General features: G+C 55.0%; 8 protein-coding genes and 1 non-coding gene across 9 annotated transcripts; 5 read left to right on the forward strand and 4 right to left on the reverse strand.

The window, feature by feature from the left end:
- Positions 1-124: 124 nt before the first annotated feature.
- On the reverse strand, positions 125-1,654 carry ACRALDRAFT_2101281 (uncharacterized protein; the record flags this gene model as incomplete). Its single annotated transcript, XM_071023053.1, has 3 exons — positions 125-151; positions 223-1,342; positions 1,557-1,654. The coding sequence occupies 3 exons, from the start codon at positions 1,652-1,654 to the stop codon at positions 125-127; spliced, it is 1,245 nt and encodes a 414-aa protein (XP_070877259.1).
- Positions 1,655-2,697: 1,043 nt separating this feature from the next.
- Positions 2,698-2,783, forward strand: ACRALDRAFT_t70. Its single transcript has one exon. It is a non-coding gene; the product is annotated as a tRNA-Ala (tRNA).
- A 346-nt stretch (positions 2,784-3,129) lies between these two features.
- On the forward strand, positions 3,130-5,544 carry ACRALDRAFT_1061461 (uncharacterized protein). The gene is made up of 4 exons (XM_071016430.1): positions 3,130-3,434; positions 3,559-3,762; positions 3,843-4,754; positions 4,961-5,544. Exons 1-4 carry the CDS (start codon positions 3,168-3,170, stop codon positions 5,072-5,074), a joined length of 1,497 nt encoding a protein of 498 aa, XP_070877260.1. The 5' UTR covers positions 3,130-3,167; the 3' UTR covers positions 5,075-5,544.
- A 374-nt stretch (positions 5,545-5,918) lies between these two features.
- ACRALDRAFT_207430 (uncharacterized protein) lies at positions 5,919-6,645 on the reverse strand (the record flags this gene model as incomplete). The annotated part of the gene is made up of 7 exons (XM_071022245.1): positions 5,919-6,068; positions 6,106-6,175; positions 6,208-6,233; positions 6,265-6,426; positions 6,454-6,486; positions 6,549-6,611; positions 6,634-6,645. 7 exons carry the CDS (start codon positions 6,643-6,645, stop codon positions 5,919-5,921), a joined length of 516 nt encoding a protein of 171 aa, XP_070877261.1.
- A 583-nt stretch (positions 6,646-7,228) lies between these two features.
- Positions 7,229-10,534, forward strand: ACRALDRAFT_1048075 (uncharacterized protein; the record flags this gene model as incomplete). The annotated part of the gene is made up of 3 exons (XM_071015533.1): positions 7,229-8,107; positions 8,171-8,774; positions 8,830-10,534. Exons 1-3 carry the CDS (start codon positions 7,612-7,614, stop codon positions 10,532-10,534), a joined length of 2,805 nt encoding a protein of 934 aa, XP_070877262.1. The 5' UTR covers positions 7,229-7,611.
- Positions 10,535-11,181: 647 nt separating this feature from the next.
- On the reverse strand, positions 11,182-12,452 carry ACRALDRAFT_2025864 (uncharacterized protein; the record flags this gene model as incomplete). Its single annotated transcript, XM_071020354.1, has 3 exons — positions 11,182-11,703; positions 11,819-12,309; positions 12,395-12,452. 3 exons carry the CDS (start codon positions 12,450-12,452, stop codon positions 11,182-11,184), a joined length of 1,071 nt encoding a protein of 356 aa, XP_070877263.1.
- Positions 12,453-12,618: 166 nt separating this feature from the next.
- On the forward strand, positions 12,619-12,958 carry ACRALDRAFT_207433 (uncharacterized protein; the record flags this gene model as incomplete). Its single annotated transcript, XM_071022246.1, has 3 exons — positions 12,619-12,631; positions 12,700-12,737; positions 12,848-12,958. The coding sequence occupies 3 exons, from the start codon at positions 12,619-12,621 to the stop codon at positions 12,956-12,958; spliced, it is 162 nt and encodes a 53-aa protein (XP_070877264.1).
- ACRALDRAFT_1061463 (uncharacterized protein) lies at positions 12,918-15,621 on the reverse strand (the record flags this gene model as incomplete). Its single annotated transcript, XM_071016431.1, has 4 exons — positions 15,151-15,621; positions 14,224-14,960; positions 13,974-14,110; positions 12,918-13,901 (listed from the first exon to the last, which is right to left on the reverse strand). Coding segments are annotated over exons 1-4 (1,838 nt in total), but the record flags the coding sequence as incomplete, so codon positions are not given.
- Positions 15,622-16,069: 448 nt separating this feature from the next.
- On the forward strand, positions 16,070-16,898 carry ACRALDRAFT_2099538 (uncharacterized protein; the record flags this gene model as incomplete). Its single annotated transcript, XM_071022952.1, has 2 exons — positions 16,070-16,288; positions 16,365-16,898. 2 exons carry the CDS (start codon positions 16,070-16,072, stop codon positions 16,896-16,898), a joined length of 753 nt encoding a protein of 250 aa, XP_070877266.1.
- Position 16,899: the final 1 nt, after the last annotated feature.

The following is a 16,899-nucleotide window of genomic DNA, read 5'->3' on the forward strand; positions in this document are numbered from 1 at the left end:
ATGGCTTTGGCGAGAACTCATGCTTCGCTTCACTTGGGGCTCCGGATCGCAAGAATCGGACGCCATGCTACATTCTACGTAGAAACCCGTGGTCGAGAACCTGCAACAATATAATGTGTATTGATCACTTGCCAACCTTGAAAGATAGGATCTACAGGGTACAGTCAGTCATGGTCAGCAACTCGTCCTCAAATGTCCCCTGGGCATTTCGGCATCACTTACATCATGTTTTCCAACCGCCACAACATCATCCTCCGAAACGCGCGTGCCGCCTATCCCTTCCACATACGCTATTGGCGCATCGCCCATGACCTTTCGCGCGACATCGCCGACTGTGGCGCCCTTCTTCACCAGCACGCAGTCCCGGAACACGGCCTTGGACTCGGAAGCTCCCGACGAGAAGGTCGCCGTGTTTCGTACGGGGAACACGGGCACGAGACCCAGTAGCTCGGCCGCCCTGGACAGCACCTGCACGACGCCCGTCGAGCCGAACCGGTACAGCACCATGTCTTTGAGGTTCTCGATGCGGTTCCGGTTCTTTTCGTCGAGCTCCCGCAGCCCGCCACCGTCGGCGTCGCCCTGCTCGACCAGGTCGTCGCGCGTATCGACAAACTCGCTGCCCTCGGTGTACTTGACGTACCTCTGCTTGGCCATCTTGCGCAGGAACACCTCGGATATGGCCGAGCACAGGACGATGGTGTTGGGATCCTGCATCTTGGCGATCTTGCTGATGTTCTTGTCGGCGTCCGGGTGGTCGATCTTGTTGAGCGCGATGACTGTCGGGAACTTCTCGTCGGTGAAGGCTTCCACCACCCGGTCCACCATGGCCTCGTCCCACTCCTCCAACGGCTCTTTGACGCAGAGCCGGTCGAGCGCACGCGCCACCACCTTGGCCGTCGACCCGTAGCCGGAAAACTGATTCTGCAGCGTTTCCACCGGCGTCGCCTTGACCGCAATGTGCCGCCTCTTGATCGAACCCCACTTCTCCCACAGGTTGCCTTTGATCCACGCCACGATCTCGCCCCGAAGCCACGCAATGTCCACGGAAGGATCGTACCCGCGCGTCTCCTTGCCCTCGGCGTCGACGGTTCCCGAGGCGTCCACCACGTGGATCAGCGCATCTGCGTGCCTTAGGTCATCCAAAAACTTGTTTCCCAATCCCTTGCCCTCGTGCGCGCCGGGCACGAGCCCAGCTACGTCCAGGAGTTCGATGGGTACCGACCGCACGCCGTCCACGCACGAGCCATAGTTGGGTTTGCAGCGGTCGGAGACGCCATGGCGCGCGCAAGCGCACGGGATCTGAAGGTAGCCGATGGCGCGCTGTGGATCGATCGTCGTGAAGCTGCGACGCAAAAACACACCAGAGTCAGTAAGTCAGGTATAAATCCGAGTTTTGAGCCGCCTTTCTTTATTTTTCTTTTTTATGCCTTCCCTCATGCGGCCTGCCAATGTGGAGAAAGGGAGCGAGCGTACGGGAAATTTCCTGTGAGGGTGTAACAAGTTCCATCAGCGCGCCGTATTCCCGAGAGATGGCTGTCAAGGAAAAAGCGGGCAACCGACCGACTTTGGACGAGGCATCCGTTAGGCTGTTGAGCATTGTGCTCTTGCCGGCGGACGGCTTGCCCACGAGGCCGATAAGAGGATCTCGAGCCATTATCCAGGACGTTGGGGTCTAAATGGTAAGAACGAAGAAGATTTGGTTCTTGAAGTAGGCCGCGGATTTTGCGGCATCACGGTTCATGGGACAATGCGCTACGAGCAGACGTATCCATGCTTTGGAATAATGAGGTCGCAGCCGCTAATTCTCTCCGCGAAGTCGAGGGCTGAAAGCTCGACAAGAAACTTGGTTCGTGGTGGGGTTCTATGGCGGGGTTGTTTACTCTATTATCGGGGCAGTCCGTTATTGCTATACCGAGTCCTCTTGTCCAACTCGAATTTCTCTCTTCGGCCGAATTTCACCAGCAAGTCTCTCACCGTAGGCTTATAATGTCAAAGAGGGAAAGGGATTCACCAGGTTCCCCGACTTGATAACTTTCCCTGGTGCCTCTTACATACATTCACAGGCCCTGGAGTAATTCTCGCCCCAAGCACCGCCGTTTAGACGGTTCCAACTACCATTACAATGGCACCAACAGTCCCCCCAGGCCGCTGCTATCCGACGGAGCCATTATAACCTCGCTCATCGGAAGTGTCAAATGGATTCTGCCAGAATTGAGGTTGCAATGGACTCCTTCCGAGTGGCCACCCGGGGGATTCTGTGACAATCCAGCGCGTGTTGGACACTGACACGCCACGCCAGGACAGAGAGAAACTGTCTTACCTCCGGCGACGTGAACGTAGGATAATCGACTCGATGGAAGGTACGAGATCATATCGAGGGCAACCCGGCCCTGTATTATGGAAGCTAGTTGTATTCGTATGGTGGAAATTGACGGGGATAAGAATCCCGGCCCGTGCATTTTCAAGCATCAACGTGTCTTCGGGACTGTCTGTCCGTTCTGCATTGGGAAGACGTCAGCTTTCGGTGAGTTTTTGTTTAAAAAGGAAACCCGCGCAACGTTTCCAACACTTGCGGTGCTTCTTATGCCTGTTCAATATGCGGGATTGCAAAGAGGGCCTCCTCAGATGATAGCATACTTCGTATCTGATCAGTTAGCTACATGTTATCAATTAGCGATATGTTCTCCAAGAATACATGGGGGTATGGTCTAGTGGTATGATTTCTGTTTTGCATTCACTGCAAAGTTTACAGAAGGTCGTGCGTTCAATCCGCGCTACCTCCAAATGTCTTTGCTTTTTGTCATTTCTCTCTCTTTTTTTTTTTTTTTTTTTTTTTTTTTTGCCTTTTTTTCCCTTCCATTGTTTATCCCAGCCATTCATTCCTTCAGTTTTGGATTGATTTTGGTTCCTTCGAATGATTCCTCTTCTAATACGTCATTTTGCTTATACGTTTTGGGTTTCCCGGTCTCTTGGTCCTCGCATTATATCCAATTGCGCGATCGAGTTTGAGTGCATCCATCGTTATGTCTTTCAGATGATGACTAATCAACCAGCGCCTCATCACCAGGTGGTTCTCAATCGAAATACCACCGGCATGGCATGTCATCCAATCCCCGAAATACATTGCATCGGTAGATTACCACCTCCTTTGCACCACTCGACTGGAGATGAAAGCCCAGCAACTTGATATCGAAGCTGCATTGCCAGTCTGGAACCGTCTCAATAACGTCACTCTCATCAATGTGACTCCACGGCATGTGCCGCAACGGGGCACTGGCCTAGTAGCTGACCGGGACGTCACTCACGACAATACGGCCTTGCCGCCGGCTCTGGCCAGAATTCCGCGTGATCTCATCCTCTCTCACCAGTCAGTGGAAGAGTTTACCAAGGTTGACGGGCACTTTCGAGAGTTGCTAGATGTTGCTGGGCGCAAGGTGCGTTCACGCCCCATGCCCCTTCTCGTTTCGGCACGGATAGGGAATAGATAAGACCACTACTACTACGACTTCTCTACGGATTCCTTGGACTGATTTTTCGAACACATTGAACGGTAACTAGTCCCCGAGGGTCGATGCTTGTCTTTTTCTTCTCGCCCAGTGGGTGTTAGGCACTCATCCCCCGTCCACGGCCGGATCTGGCACCATCACGGGGCCCGTCCATACGCCGTGGGCCGAGTACACAAGGTTCTTGCCGGGCCATGTACCTGTTCCGACCATGTGGTCGGATGCCGAACGGCAGCTGTTGCGTGGAACCTCTCTCGAGGTGTGTACCCATTTTCCATTTGGCTACGCCGACTGTTGCACCAACGTCGACGGGTGAATCTTAACATGTCCAACGTACAGGCCGCCCTGAACGCCAAGATCGAGGCGTTGACAGACGAATACGATAAAATCCGGACCGCATCGTCCGACCTCCCGTTTTGGAATGCTCTTTTCTGGGACGACGACAGGGTAACGCGAGCAGACTGGTTTCTCGTCGACGCCTGGTACCGGTCTCGGAACCTGGAGCTGCCATACCTAGGTGCGTGCATGGTGCCCGTGCTGGACCTGGCAAACCACTCGTCCGCTGCCAACGCCTATTACGACGAGGATTCCGACGACCAGTCGACTGGGGTCAAGCTTCTTCTGCGACCCGGTGCTAGCATTTCGGCCGGGGAGGAAGTGACCATCTCGTACGGGGAAGGAAAGTCCGGGGCAGAAATGCTGTTCAGTTATGGGTTTCTGGACCCCACGCGATCAACGGATTATGTCACGCTACCACTGATACCGTTGGAAGACGACCCCCTGGGGATGGCCAAGACACACATATTCAACGGACCGCGTACGGTACAGCTCGGCCGGACGACCGGCAGCGATGTGACTTGGGAAAGCCCCTTCGCTTGGCTCCTGTGTCTCAACGAGGAAGATGGCCTGGCATTCCGAGTCCTACAGGACACCGAGGGAAGTCGAGAGTTGAGGGTCCTCTGGCAGGACGAAGACGTGACCGACCGGATAGACGCCCTGGAGGAGCTCGCCAGCAGTCACCCGCTCTACGATGTGTTCCGGCTCCGGGTCGTTACCGTTGTGGAGGAGCGGGTGTCTGCCCAACTAGAGCGGGTGCAAACTGAGTTCTTCCCTCCAGACGATGAGAACCCGACCGAGGCTTCGTCATTGGAAAGGGAAGGTATTCGCGCAGAATGCACCGAAGCGGCCAATGCGTTGAGAGGGCAGGAGGCTAGCGTCTTGGAGGGAGCGGCGCGAACATTAAAAGAACAGGTGCGTTTTCGTCTTTCCATTTCTGCGGTCCCCATGTTTTGACTGCATAATACATGTTGTCTGTCTTTCGCATTCCTTGGTCATTTCCCTTCCCCTGCCCTCGTGGCAGAGCCTCTACTTCGTAGTACCCTGCAGGCCGTTCGTTTTAAGAAGGGACTAGAGCGACTGGGCTGACAAGTGCGGGGGTGACCGCGTCAAACCGGCAGAAAACCCAACTCCTCGCGGCTAAGGCTGTGGTGGCATATCTCGGATCGATGGAAGTTTCCCAAAGCGAACAAGCGGGAGATGCTGCCTCCAATAAGAGTGAAGATTCTAGCTGAGAGGTACAATGTATGGGGTGCCATGTGGCTGGGATCACGACGAAAGCTGGGGGAAGATGTTTCCCAATTTGGCGAAAGCGGGCGGTTGTCCAACGGCCTGTTCTCTTGTCCTGGTGCTGTTTGAGGGCCAACCGCCACGATATAACTCCTTGGAGATGAGATGTCTTTTTTTCCTTCCACTTGCAGTTGATCAAACGGGGACGAAGAAGGTGTATGGAATTCCCACGACGTATTCCTCGCAATTTGGTGAGAAGGAACACGCGAGATGTTGGAAACACAGGCCTCCTCCTCCCGCCAAGAAGCAAGTGCTAGCTAGCGTTACTGGCCCCATGGGCATCGGACGACAGTCAGACACAGCCTTGTACAAATTTCGTTGCCAGTCAGTCTACTTACGTTGTACTTACAAGCCATCCAACAAGCCATGTTGGCCAGCGCGATATCTTTGTTCTCATTGACTCTCTCTATCTCTCCCCCCAACAGATAGGAGAGACGAGGCCTGCTTTTCGACCGATGACGCAAATGGTGGGAGGTGGTGGATACCTCTTAAGGTACAACGTACGACAAGTACCACAACGGTACAACGGTGTAGGATAGATGATATCCCCGCAATGTCTGATCTTTGCCAAGTCTGAAACCCCTTCTTCCTCCATTATTGCCAAGGGTACCGACGTAAAGGTACTTCGGAGCCCATTCCGTAATTTCCCCGTGTTATATCTTTTTCCCTTTCCTTCCTCATTCGTTTCTTTGCCCCCATTGACATGGCTTCCATGATATAATGGGAACGCTATATAATGTTTGAAGTAGACTCAATGCTGGTTGGTATCAGCTAGCGAGCGGCAGTTGTTTAGCGATCAAGGATCCAGAGTGAAATTGGAAAATCCAGAGTTGCGTTGGAATCGTTTATACGCCCAACATGGTGCAATAAGTACGTTGTAGTGGTAGATAGATGCTCGCGCGTTCCGGCTTCCAGCGTCTCAAGTAAACTCTGGAATCTCTGAGGACAGTTTTGGCAAAAAGGACGAGCCACCCACCGCATGCGCCTTCTTGGGTATCCGGGGCCTCTGGGATCGCAAATCGCCAATGCATAGATAGCTCCTGACTCTGGGATGATGGAAATGGATATAGGGTCGCACGGGTCGCCTGGAGTGCAATACCATGTCTGTGCCACACCTGGTCACCCATTTACTTACTATCCCATTATGTAGCGTAGAATGATGTGGGTGGTCGCTGGTGACGAACAAGAGCCCAGTAGGATGTAGATAGTTGCAAGGAGTGCACCGTCTTGGCCATGGCGAGTCGTGCAGGTGAGGGGCGTAGGCAACTGCGTCAGCCAAGATAGGATCCCCAGGAGCCTATTCTGATCTTTTCTCAGTGACGACCATCCCCATTGGCCCGTCGTCGTATATGCGCAGCTATTGATGAGATTCAATCTTTAGCTTCATCCGAACCCTTAAAGTCCAGGGCTGGGAAAAACCTGGGGAAAGCGGGCCAGACAGAGAGAGTGTGGAGGGATGAATATCCTCAAGACTTGGGGCCGCTCAAGTCATTGTCAAGCCCACTATGGTGGCCATACCATCACCGAACCCACACGAAGAGACGATAAGGGGAAACCTGCGACTAAGGGCTATTGTCCTATTAGACTACAGTTTTTTTCACGCGAAGGGCTCCGATTCCACGAACTAGGTACTTCGCACTAAGAAAACAGACGGGACTGGCAATGGCGCAATGTCATGATAGGGGCTGGACCGGTATACTTAGGTAATAAAGACAAGACCAAGCCTTGCCGATGCAAAGCCCAGACAAAGAAAAATGCGGAAAAGAGGAGTGGAGCAACGAAAACAAGAATGTATCCAATTAGGATGCGAGAAATGAGAAACGTTATCCCGGCAAACTCCCATTTGCGATTCTCCGCGTCCTCCAGTGTTCCCCCAGATTCGACCCCTGCACCCGGTTGACAGAACGGTACAGGGTCTAGGTACATGTGTGTACATATTTCCGTTGTACAGGACTTTCTTGGGGAATCGGCAACGCACCTTTCCAGTACCTAACCTAGGTATTCAGTTCTTCTACTCCACCGCACCCACCGAACGTTCGCCTGGCCTTCATTCTTCCATCTACGCTCTTCGCCTCCCCTCCTTTTTTTTCCCCCTCAACACAGACAACTTCGTCCATACTAGCGGCTCCCGTTGACATTTGATAGATCGACCCTCTCCACTCCACCGCTTTATTGATTTTTAATTTCTTGGTGCTTTGTTCTACTGTTTCCATTGCTATTGTTTTCCTGTGTGTTTCGCATCAAAAACCGGCCTTCGAGGACTCGCTCGACTCGACACGAACGACGACAAATCACGCGTACCGTCGAGAAACAAAAGTTGCGAACCGGGATCAAATTCGACCGACGATAGCCACGCAATTGTGAGACACCGTTTCACTTTTCGATACGCGCCTTTCGCATACATCCTCCCACGCCGTACATACCGATTATCGATTCGACCCTCTACGCTCCTCCCCGGCAATTTAGGAAGAAGTCCGCCACAATGCCGGGTCTATTACCCATGAAAGTCATAAAGGTCGGCAGCAGCTCCCAGAGCCGTATAGCCCAAGCCTGCGATCGCTGCCGAAGTAAAAAGATCCGGTGCGACGGCATCCGGCCGACCTGCTCGCAATGTGCCAACGTTGGCTTCGAGTGCCGCACCAGCGATAAACTGAGCCGCCGCGCCTTTCCCCGTGGATACACCGAGTCGCTAGAGGAACGCGTCCGCCAGCTCGAATCCGAAGTCCGCGAGTTGAAGGATCTGCTGGATGAGAAGGACGAGAAGATTGACATGCTGTCCAAGGTGCACGGGAATAGCCGCCGCTGCGGCCCTGTGGCCTCGGCCTCCCCTGCCAACTCTCCAGCCTCGGGCCCCATGCAGGAGTCCGCCCCTTCTGCAAAAGAGGACACTTTCAGAGTGCAGGCATCGCCCCTCCTTCTTGGGGTAGAAAATTCCGATTCATACTTCATGGGCCCTTCAAGTGGTCGCAGTTTTATTGGTAAGTTGTCTTTCCGGGCCCTGCCTATCCAGTCCTAGTGAATCTCAGCTCATCCCTTGCCAGAGGCTTTTAAACGGAGATTGCAAGAAAGTGGGAAGGCCTACCCCGATTTCAACCCAGAGGCATTCTTGCACATCCAGGGCTGTCCTCCTTTGACACAAGATTCCGTCATCAGAGAGACGAGCGTGAGGGCGCCGCCGCGGCTCTTCTCAGATCGCTGCGTCAACGTCTATTTTCAGGAGTGGGCGCCGCTTTTTCCTGTCCTCCACAAGCCTACCTTCCTCCGCACCTACGAGGATTTCGTCTCGGACCCTGAGAAGATCAAGAGCAATCACAAGATTGCGCAGATCTACCTAGTTTTTGCAATTGCCGCTCTCTCCAGCAGCTCTCCCGACATGGAGCAGCTCGCTTTCTGTGAACGTCAATGGCAGCGCGCCATCGATGCCATCCTGATGGAGGACACCATGGCTACTCTTCAGTGCCTCGTCCTAGCCCTCATGTACTGCACTGTGAGAGCGGACTACAAGCGCCTGCAGCACTACAAGGGCGTCGCCGTCGGCCTATCCCATCGCTTGGGTCTCCACCAAAGCCAGAAACGCTTCTCATTTGGTGCTCTGACCATTGAAACCCGTAAAAAGGTCTTCTGGACTTTGTACACTCTGGACTGGTGAGCAGAAATAAGTGTCTTTCGCCGTGTTGAAGTTCTCTGCTGACCCATTCAGCTTCTCTGCCGCTGTCCTCGGCCTTCCCAAGCTTCTCAGGGAGGACGATATCCACGCCGAGTACCCTTACGACACCGACGATGAGTATGTGACAGAGAAGGGCTTTCAGCCGACTCTCCCAGGGGAATACACCAAACTCTCTAGCGCCCTTGCCCTTTTCCGCTGCTCTCGGATCCTCGCCAAGGTCCTGGAGAAGAATTACCCGGCTGCGGCCGTCCACGAGCTATCCCTGGAGCAGATGTCCGCCTTGGAGGTGGAGCTCAACGGCTGGCTGGAATCACTCCCGGGCCACCTGAAACTTAACTTCGTGCAAGATAAACCGTCGACGGATGTCACGGGAAGCAGGTCGCCTCTCTTGGCTCTCGCATACTACTGCACCAGGATCCTCATCTACCGCCCGGCTGTCGGTTCTTCCCTGGGACACAAGGCAGCCCCGGCGCTCATGTCCGTCAGCGACGCAAGCAAACACATTATTCAGATCACCCAGCTGCTTGAGGAGCGCGGCATGTCATTCTCCTTCTGTCTCAACAAGGCAGATACTCTTATGCTGTGTGGCATGGCGCTGCTGTATCAGATTGTTGGTCTGAAAAAGGACAGCAAGATGATGAAGGATGCCGAGCGCCTCGTCAACAGCGTCGCCAAGACCGTCATGGCAGAAAAAGCGCCAGGGTGTATCGACTTTGCACGAGTGGCTGGCAAGCTGGTTCACCTTGACGAACCGTCCCTGGCGCTTCCAACAGCTCGACACTCTCCAGATGCCAACGCGTTTCACACCTTGCAGCGTGCCTCACCGCCAGTGCCGCCTCCCTCGAATCAACATTCGCCTCCGGCCCAAGGCGTTGTTCTTGGCCGGCACCAGGGCGGCGGCGCATCCCCCGTTGATGCCGACCTCCTTCGCGACCAGGAAAGACTGCGCCGAATGACTATGCCTAGTACGCAGCAGCGTCCCGGCCTGCACAGGTCTCGGTCTCGACCGTCGTTTGACAACTTGAGGCCTCAGGATGTGACGGCCGCGCGACACAATCAACGCCACTCAATGTCACAGGCGCCGCCAATGGACAGGTACCATGGGATGTCTTCTCCGACGCCGAGAAGACACAACCTCGATTATCAGTCGCTCCCTAAACCCTCGGACAGGCCAGCGTCATCCTCAGACCCCCAGGCCCGCCGTCGGCAGCAGCATACGATATCGCAGGCGCGCCGTCGCCTCCCGCAGAATTATGCGCCGCAACAAGCTCCCCAGAAGACGGCCGGCGGCGTATCGCCTTCAGAATGGGAAGCCCTGCTCGGTTCCATGGATGGTGGCTACAACAACGTATACGACGCCATCTACGGCGGGCCCCCGTTGGCATTAAGCGAGTCGACGCCGCCCTCAACCACCCTGAACGAGTGGTCGCCCGACTCGTGGGACCTGACGCACTTTAGCATTGGCGACTACAACCCCGGCGCCGCTGCGCCGCCAAGCACGCTGAGCGAGGAGAGCCTCAGCTCGGGCGACGACCACTCGGTTCCTAGCGAAACCAACAACAGCAACGGTAGCAACAACCACAACAGCAACAGCAACAACAACAATAGCAATAACGGCAGCAACACAAACACCAACATGGGCGTCAGCACCTTGGAGTACCGCAATGCGCTGCTCGCGTCGTGTAGCAACAACGACGGATTCATCATGAACCCCTTGAACAACTCTTACGCAATCTGACGGGGGAGGCTGGCAATGATTCGATATATACATTCTCATATTTTCGCGTGTGTCGCGCAGGAGGATTGGGAGGATGGGAACGGGACAAATACCTCTGGGCGGCGGAGCTGTTTTTTTTTTTTTTTGAAGTCTTTCTTCGCTTTTCACGTACGCGCAAGACTCGGGTAGCCTGGTCGGATCGGTTGGTTCTATGTATGGAGTGGGCGGAGCGAGTTGAATGTACCAGGAATTTCTTGGGACATTTATTTTGATTTGATGATCTATATGATTGATTGATTTTTATTCCGGCTTTTGCATGTTAGGTGTTAGATATCGAAATGAATCTTTATCCTCCAAACCTCTCGTGATGAGAATTTGAAACCCCCCTACGTCTCGTACTTGCATGTGAACCCATCTCGCAATATTGGGATCATGTCGTCTCTGTTTCTACCCCCTTATGACAGGGTACGATGTACCTGTATTGCAGTGAATTTGGTTTTGTCCTGGTTTCTGACGCCGCCCAGTCTCGATTTGTAAGGGTGTCTGAAAATATATGGCTGGCCTCTTCATCTTAGTATAGAATAGACAAGGCAGATGCAAAAGAAGAGAGAAGAAATAAGTAAATCTAAACCATGTCATTACTCCGTCGCGCCAGGGAAACCACAGAATCACTTCCCCGTCTTGGTGAACTTGAAGCGCTTCGTCCGCAGCAAGAACGGCATCAAGACGGTGAGAAGTACCTGAAGGGCGGCAACCCGGAGATATAACCTCGCCCAGCGGCCCCAACTGGTCGGCCGCGGCTCTATGTCATCGGGCGCCTCAGGGGTGTCATCGTCTCCCACCTCTGGCGCATCGGTGCTTTCGTCCTCGTACCGTTTCCGGACTCGCAGGAAGACCTCCGGATTGTCGGTGATGACGCCGTCGACTCCCTTGCGGATGGCCCAGTCCATCCACTCGGGTTCGTTGACGGTCCATAAGAAGATATGGCGGTCGTCGGCGTCGGGGGCGGCGCGGACGGCGCGGAGGAAGCGGTTACCCCAGGGTCCGATGACGGCGGGCTGGTAAAGGCTGAAGGAGAGGCCGGGGTAGGCTGGGTCGCGGAGGAAGCGGGACGAGTTGAAAGTCGAGAAGGAGGTGTGTGCGACTGAATACGTCGGCAGGAGGGAGAGGGAAGCGTGGAGGAGCGGTTGCTATTGTTTGCACGGTTCAACTGTTAATATGATGCAACGTGGCAGAGGAGCTGGGAAAAATGACGGAAAAGACGGGAGGGAGGTGGAAACAAGCAAGAAATACGACTAAACATACGTTCCAGCACCCTATGACGACGCGCTCGTCCCAGGGAACGTCAGGGTGTGGAGACACGGCCTGGAGATCGCGGGAAACGGCGGCGACGAGTTCCTCGGTAGGGTTGTGCAGCTTGAGGTCGAGAAGAAGCCAGACGTGGGCGTTTTCGGGTTCGGCCAGCAAGTTGAGGAGGTCGACGAGGCGGGGCATGGGCTGGTGCGGCTTGCGAAGAGTGCGGAGGGAAGAGAGGTAGGACCAGGACGAGGTGCGGATGTGCTTGTCGACGCCGAAGCAGCGTTTCAGGGTGCGGTCGTGGGAGATGACGACGACGCCGTCGGACGAGAGGTGGAGGTCTGTCTCGATGGCGTCGGTTCCGGCCTCGATGGCGCCGGTGAAGGCGGCCATGGTGTTCTCTGGGTAGAGTGCCTTGAAGCCGCGGTGGGCGATGGCCTGCGGGAGGCGACGCTTCGGATCATCGGGGGTAGGGGAAAGATCGCCTTTCGTCCATGGGGCTGTTATAGGGTTAGCTGGCGGTCTTTGCAGGCGGACGAGAGGAGGAAATAAGGTGAAAAGGGGGAGGAAGAGCGGGGGATTTACCTGGTCGTATAGGAGGAAGAGGCCTCTTCAGAAGCGAGACCGTCTCGGAGACTGTCATGGTGGAAAGATGCGGGCGAGGGAAACGGGGCGACAAACTAAAGGGGTAAGTCAAGACTACGAGGAGCTACGTGAGCCGTCATGGTAACAAGATTAGAAGCAATTTCAGGAACAAAATAGCAGGAGACAAAGAGAGAAGGAGGGGATGCTAACCGCCGCGGGACATTATGGTAGTACTTTGTCTGTACTTCGTACTGAGTACGTATTGATTACTCCGTAGAGACAGTAACATGTGATGTCACGCGCAGTGCTGGGTGGGGCGGCGCGTAACGGACGGATCCCCGAAGTGGGACTCGGACTCCGGCAGAATAGGTATCTCGTCCGCCGTTAGAATTAGATAAGCCCAGACTATCCGCTTATTAATGCCGCCATGTCCGATGAGCGGAGCCTTCTTAGTCGGCCGTCCGTCGCTTTACCGGTCGTCATGCCTACTGCTATGCCTCCCTACCTAAACTCATAGGTGACAGCGACAAAGACAGCGACGAGGACATTCACGGAAGCATGTGACCATCTCATATCAAAGTTTCATACAACTCCTGCCAAAGCCCTCTATATAGGTATGAACTAGCCAGTGTCACATCTACAAAACCGCGACTATGTTTCGCTCAAATCAAGTTACCAAACTCCGCGTCCCGCGTCCCGCGTCCTACCCGTCTCCACTCCATCCCTCCCTCTAGCCTATTGTTCACTCAATCTCGACGTCCAGCTCGAGGTCAATCTGACCGATAATGTCGTCGTCGCAGATGGGCCGGTGGATGGACGGGATGCCCTTCTTCTGTGCACCCGCGCGGGCCTTCTCGAGCGCCTTGGCGAGGTGAGGCAAAATCTCGGGTTCCTTCTTCGCCGCCGCCGAGTTGGGCGTGCCGTTTTTGGCCGGCGTCTCCGACCGCGAAGCCAGCTGGCTGTCTCCCGTCTTTTCGTCGTGGTTCCCGTGCACAAACTTGGCCTTGGTACGAATGCGCCGTGACAAGTCCGCCTCCAGCAGGTCGCCCCGCTCCAGCGCCGCCTCGCGCCTGCGCGCCTCGGCCTTCTCCTTGAGCTGCGCCCTCGCGACGTTCGCGGCGTTCTGGCGCCGGCGTTCGCGGTTGATATCCGCAATGCGGTCTTGTTGATCCCCGCCAGTGCTGGCCGTCCTGGCCGGGCTGAGCGTGGTGCGGAAGGCGAGGCGGTTGGTGAGGAGCTCTTCGAGTTTCTCCTCGAGTTCCTTTGCCTGTTCCGTCTTGCCCAGGGCGTATGCGTCTTCAATCTCGCGACGGATACGCTCACGTCGCTGAGGATCGAATCTGGCTCGCAATGCCTTCTTGCGTTCCACCTTTTCGTCAATCTCGGCACTGGTCAGACTCCTCTCAACGAATCTGTTGATGTCGTCAATCTTGTCAATCAATTGTTCCGTCTTGGGCATCGTCAGGCCCTCGACCCTGAAGGTCGCCAAGTAGCGGTTGAACTCTCGCTGGAAAAATAAAATACAACGTGTCAGCTACGTCCCTTGGCCTTGGGGATAGGAGGATAACGGCGTTCTCACCTCAGTGAACGGTTTGTCGGAACAGAAGATGAAGGCAAATGGCTTCTCGGCTTTTCCATGGGCAGCGAGAACATACTGGTCGGTGACGAACGAGCCTCCAGGCCCATTCATCGCGTATGGCTTGCCCACAGTGAAGCCTAGAGAGGACATGTCAGTATCCGCGAAGTCGGGTAGCGACATGTAGGAAACCAAAAAAGAAAAAAGAAAAAAAAAACGAAAAAAACCAGAGCCAAAAGAAAAGCAAACCTACCCTTAATCTTGGCCATCCGATAATCGTCAATCCCAGTCTTGGGATCAGGGCCAAGGCTCACCCGGACGTAACACCCAGTAATGGCATCGTCGAATCCGGGATTGAAGCAGTACTGGGCGAACCGGCTCCTGCCAACGCGAATACGCTCGAAATCGCGGATGCCTGGTGGCGGCAGCTCGCGTGGTGGAGACGGCCTCTCAGGGGACTCCGATCCACGCCGGCGATCGTAAGAATCACGGCTCACACTGCGGCTGGAGCTACGGCGGTCTGTACGAGGCGAACGTCGATCCTGCCGACTCCTCTCCTCCCGGGCCAGCGCTCGGTCGTTCTTCTCGGCCCGGGCGCGCCGTAGGCTGTCGATGGCTGCGCCCGTCTTGGTGTCGGTGCGAGAGCGGGCCGACTTGCGGTAGTCGTCATCCAGCTCCGCCGCGTCGGCGGTGCGTTTCTTGAGCTTCATCTTCTTCTCTTCGTTCTCCTGCTTCGTAACGAGCTGGCGCAGCATACGGTTCTGGCGTTGCCGTTCAATCTCGGCGGAACGGTCTGCGAGGAGAGATTCGCGCTCCACTTCCCTGAGGCTCATGACGTGTTCTTTTTCCTCGATGCTCACGAACATGCCGTCGATGGGATATTTCTCGGTTTCGTCCGGTTCGGTGGATGCGCGTGGCTCTTCTGCCTCGGAATCGGATTCGTCCATCGCGGCAGATCCAATGGAATTCGGGCTACCGGGCATCGCGTAACTAACCACTGTGTCAATAACGGCGAGACGACTTGAATAAAATGGAAGACGAATAGGCGAATAATGGGTGTTTCGTTGCTGGGTGGACAATAGAAGGCAGAAGCTGATGACGCTGATGATGTGGTGAAGGTGGAAGAGAAGCGATTGCAAGGCACGTTAATAGAGAGCGATGGGCAGGGCTGTCAACTTACGCCTCTCCTTCCTCTTCCTCCGAGTCATAATCGGCCGACCTTTTTGACTTTGTGCTTGCCTTCTTGGAGTTTGATGTCTCCTCTGGTGGTGGTGAGGTGCTTGGGGCCCTGCTTCCAACCTCTGACGCGACTTCCTCCTCATCGGATGAATCGTTTCCACCCGCCAGAGCCAAAAGCTCATCATCAATGTTGCTCGACACCATGGCTACGAGTCGTGATAATGGCTTGGTCTGATTGTGATTGACGTAGGTCTCTTGCGGTAGGCGGCAGGACCGTGAAGAGGTTCGTTCAAAGAGGAACGCGCGAAAAAGGAGAACAAATAGGATATGATTAAGTTCCGGTTCAGCTCGTGCGCAGATGGTTGAGTCGGAGATAAAAAGATATATCGGTAAAAAGTGGAAGCGGAAGGGACATCAGTTTGCGGGACCAGTGTAGAGAAGAAAGGAATGAGAATGGCGGGTTGAAAAAGAGGAAAGAATGGATGCTGAGAAGCAACAAAAGCAGCGCCTTCCAACCCTATTGCGATGCGTTGTTGTTGGAAGATCACCGAGTGGCGCGTTGCTGATTGGTCTGTATTATGTCATACAGTCTACTAACAATAAATCCGAGGAACTCTTATCATTACGCCACAGCCGCTGCATTAGCCACATAGCCACATGCTACTTTACGTACAACGTACTGGTGTACTCGGAGTGTCGGATGACGTTTTCTCCGACTTTTCTCGGATCTGTCCAATCACAGCCAGTCGCTCATTACTCGGTATGACCGGGCCTGTCTCCGTTTAAACCATCGCGTTTGGTGAAGACGAGATGTCCTGAAGGTCGACTGGAGAAAACAATTCAAACCCGTCCATCGTCCATTCGTTACCAACACATCTCTCGTCTACGGTATCCGAATTGCCATCTGGAATCCGGCCATAATGTCTTCCGCAAGGTGCCTCCTTCGGCCGCACAAGGTGGCCCCCAGACTTTCTGTCCGCGAATTCGCAACTCCGACACTCTTACATCCTTCTCGACGGCACCTATCAACCAGTCCGAAGCTCAATGCTACCGCCGCAGAGACAAGAGACACTCCACCCCCGCCTCCCGGAAAGCGGAAGCCCCTAACGAAGGAGCAACGAGACTTCCTATCCTCAGCCGTATGTACTTCCCTCGTCCATCAGCCGTCTCCCCCCCTCCCTCCGTTCCTCATTCCTAACCGACCACCACCCGCAGCTCCGAGTGAACCAAGCCGGCGAGCTCGCCGCCACCCTCATCTACACGGCCCAGACCCCCGTCGTCGTAGCGCGCCACCCCCACCTGCGCCCCCTCATGAAGCACATGTACGACCAGGAAGCCGGCCACCTCGACACCTTCAACGCCCTCATCTCGAAGCATCGCGTGCGACCGACCGCCCTCTATCCGCTATGGCAGGTCCTCGCCACCGGGCTGGGCTGGAGCACGGCTCTCATGGGCCGCGAAGCCGCCATGGCCTGCACCGAGGCCGTGGAGACCGAGATCGGTGACCACTACAACGAGCAGATTCGCACCTTGCTCGAGATGGTCTCCGAGTGGGAGGCGGATGGCTACGAGGTCGGCCCCGAGCTGCGCGACCTAATCAACACGCTGAGGAGGATACGGGATGAGGAGCTGGAGCATCTCGATCATGCCGTGGAGCACGACGCACAGAAGGCCGAGCCTCATTGGTTATTGACAGGTATCATCCGTGCGGGATGTCGGGGAGCCATTTGGGTGAGTGAAAAGGTGTAGG

This window comes from Sodiomyces alcalophilus (genome assembly GCF_042370955.1).
Source record: "Sodiomyces alcalophilus JCM 7366 unplaced genomic scaffold ACRALscaffold_2, whole genome shotgun sequence".
Lineage (NCBI taxonomy): Eukaryota > Fungi > Ascomycota > Sordariomycetes > Glomerellales > Plectosphaerellaceae > Sodiomyces > Sodiomyces alcalophilus.

Excerpts from the sequence above, each read along its gene's own strand:
- ACRALDRAFT_1061461 (XM_071016430.1), top strand. The coding sequence starts at position 3,168 with ATGAAAGCCCAGCAACTTGATATCGAAGCTGCATTGCCAGTCTGGAAC. Across the intron at positions 3,435-3,558 it reads TAGATGTTGCTGGGCGCAAG|TCCCCGAGGGTCGATGCTTG; the intron begins GTGCGTTCACGC and ends AACGGTAACTAG. Across the intron at positions 4,755-4,960 it reads CGCGAACATTAAAAGAACAG|AAAACCCAACTCCTCGCGGC; the intron begins GTGCGTTTTCGT and ends TCAAACCGGCAG.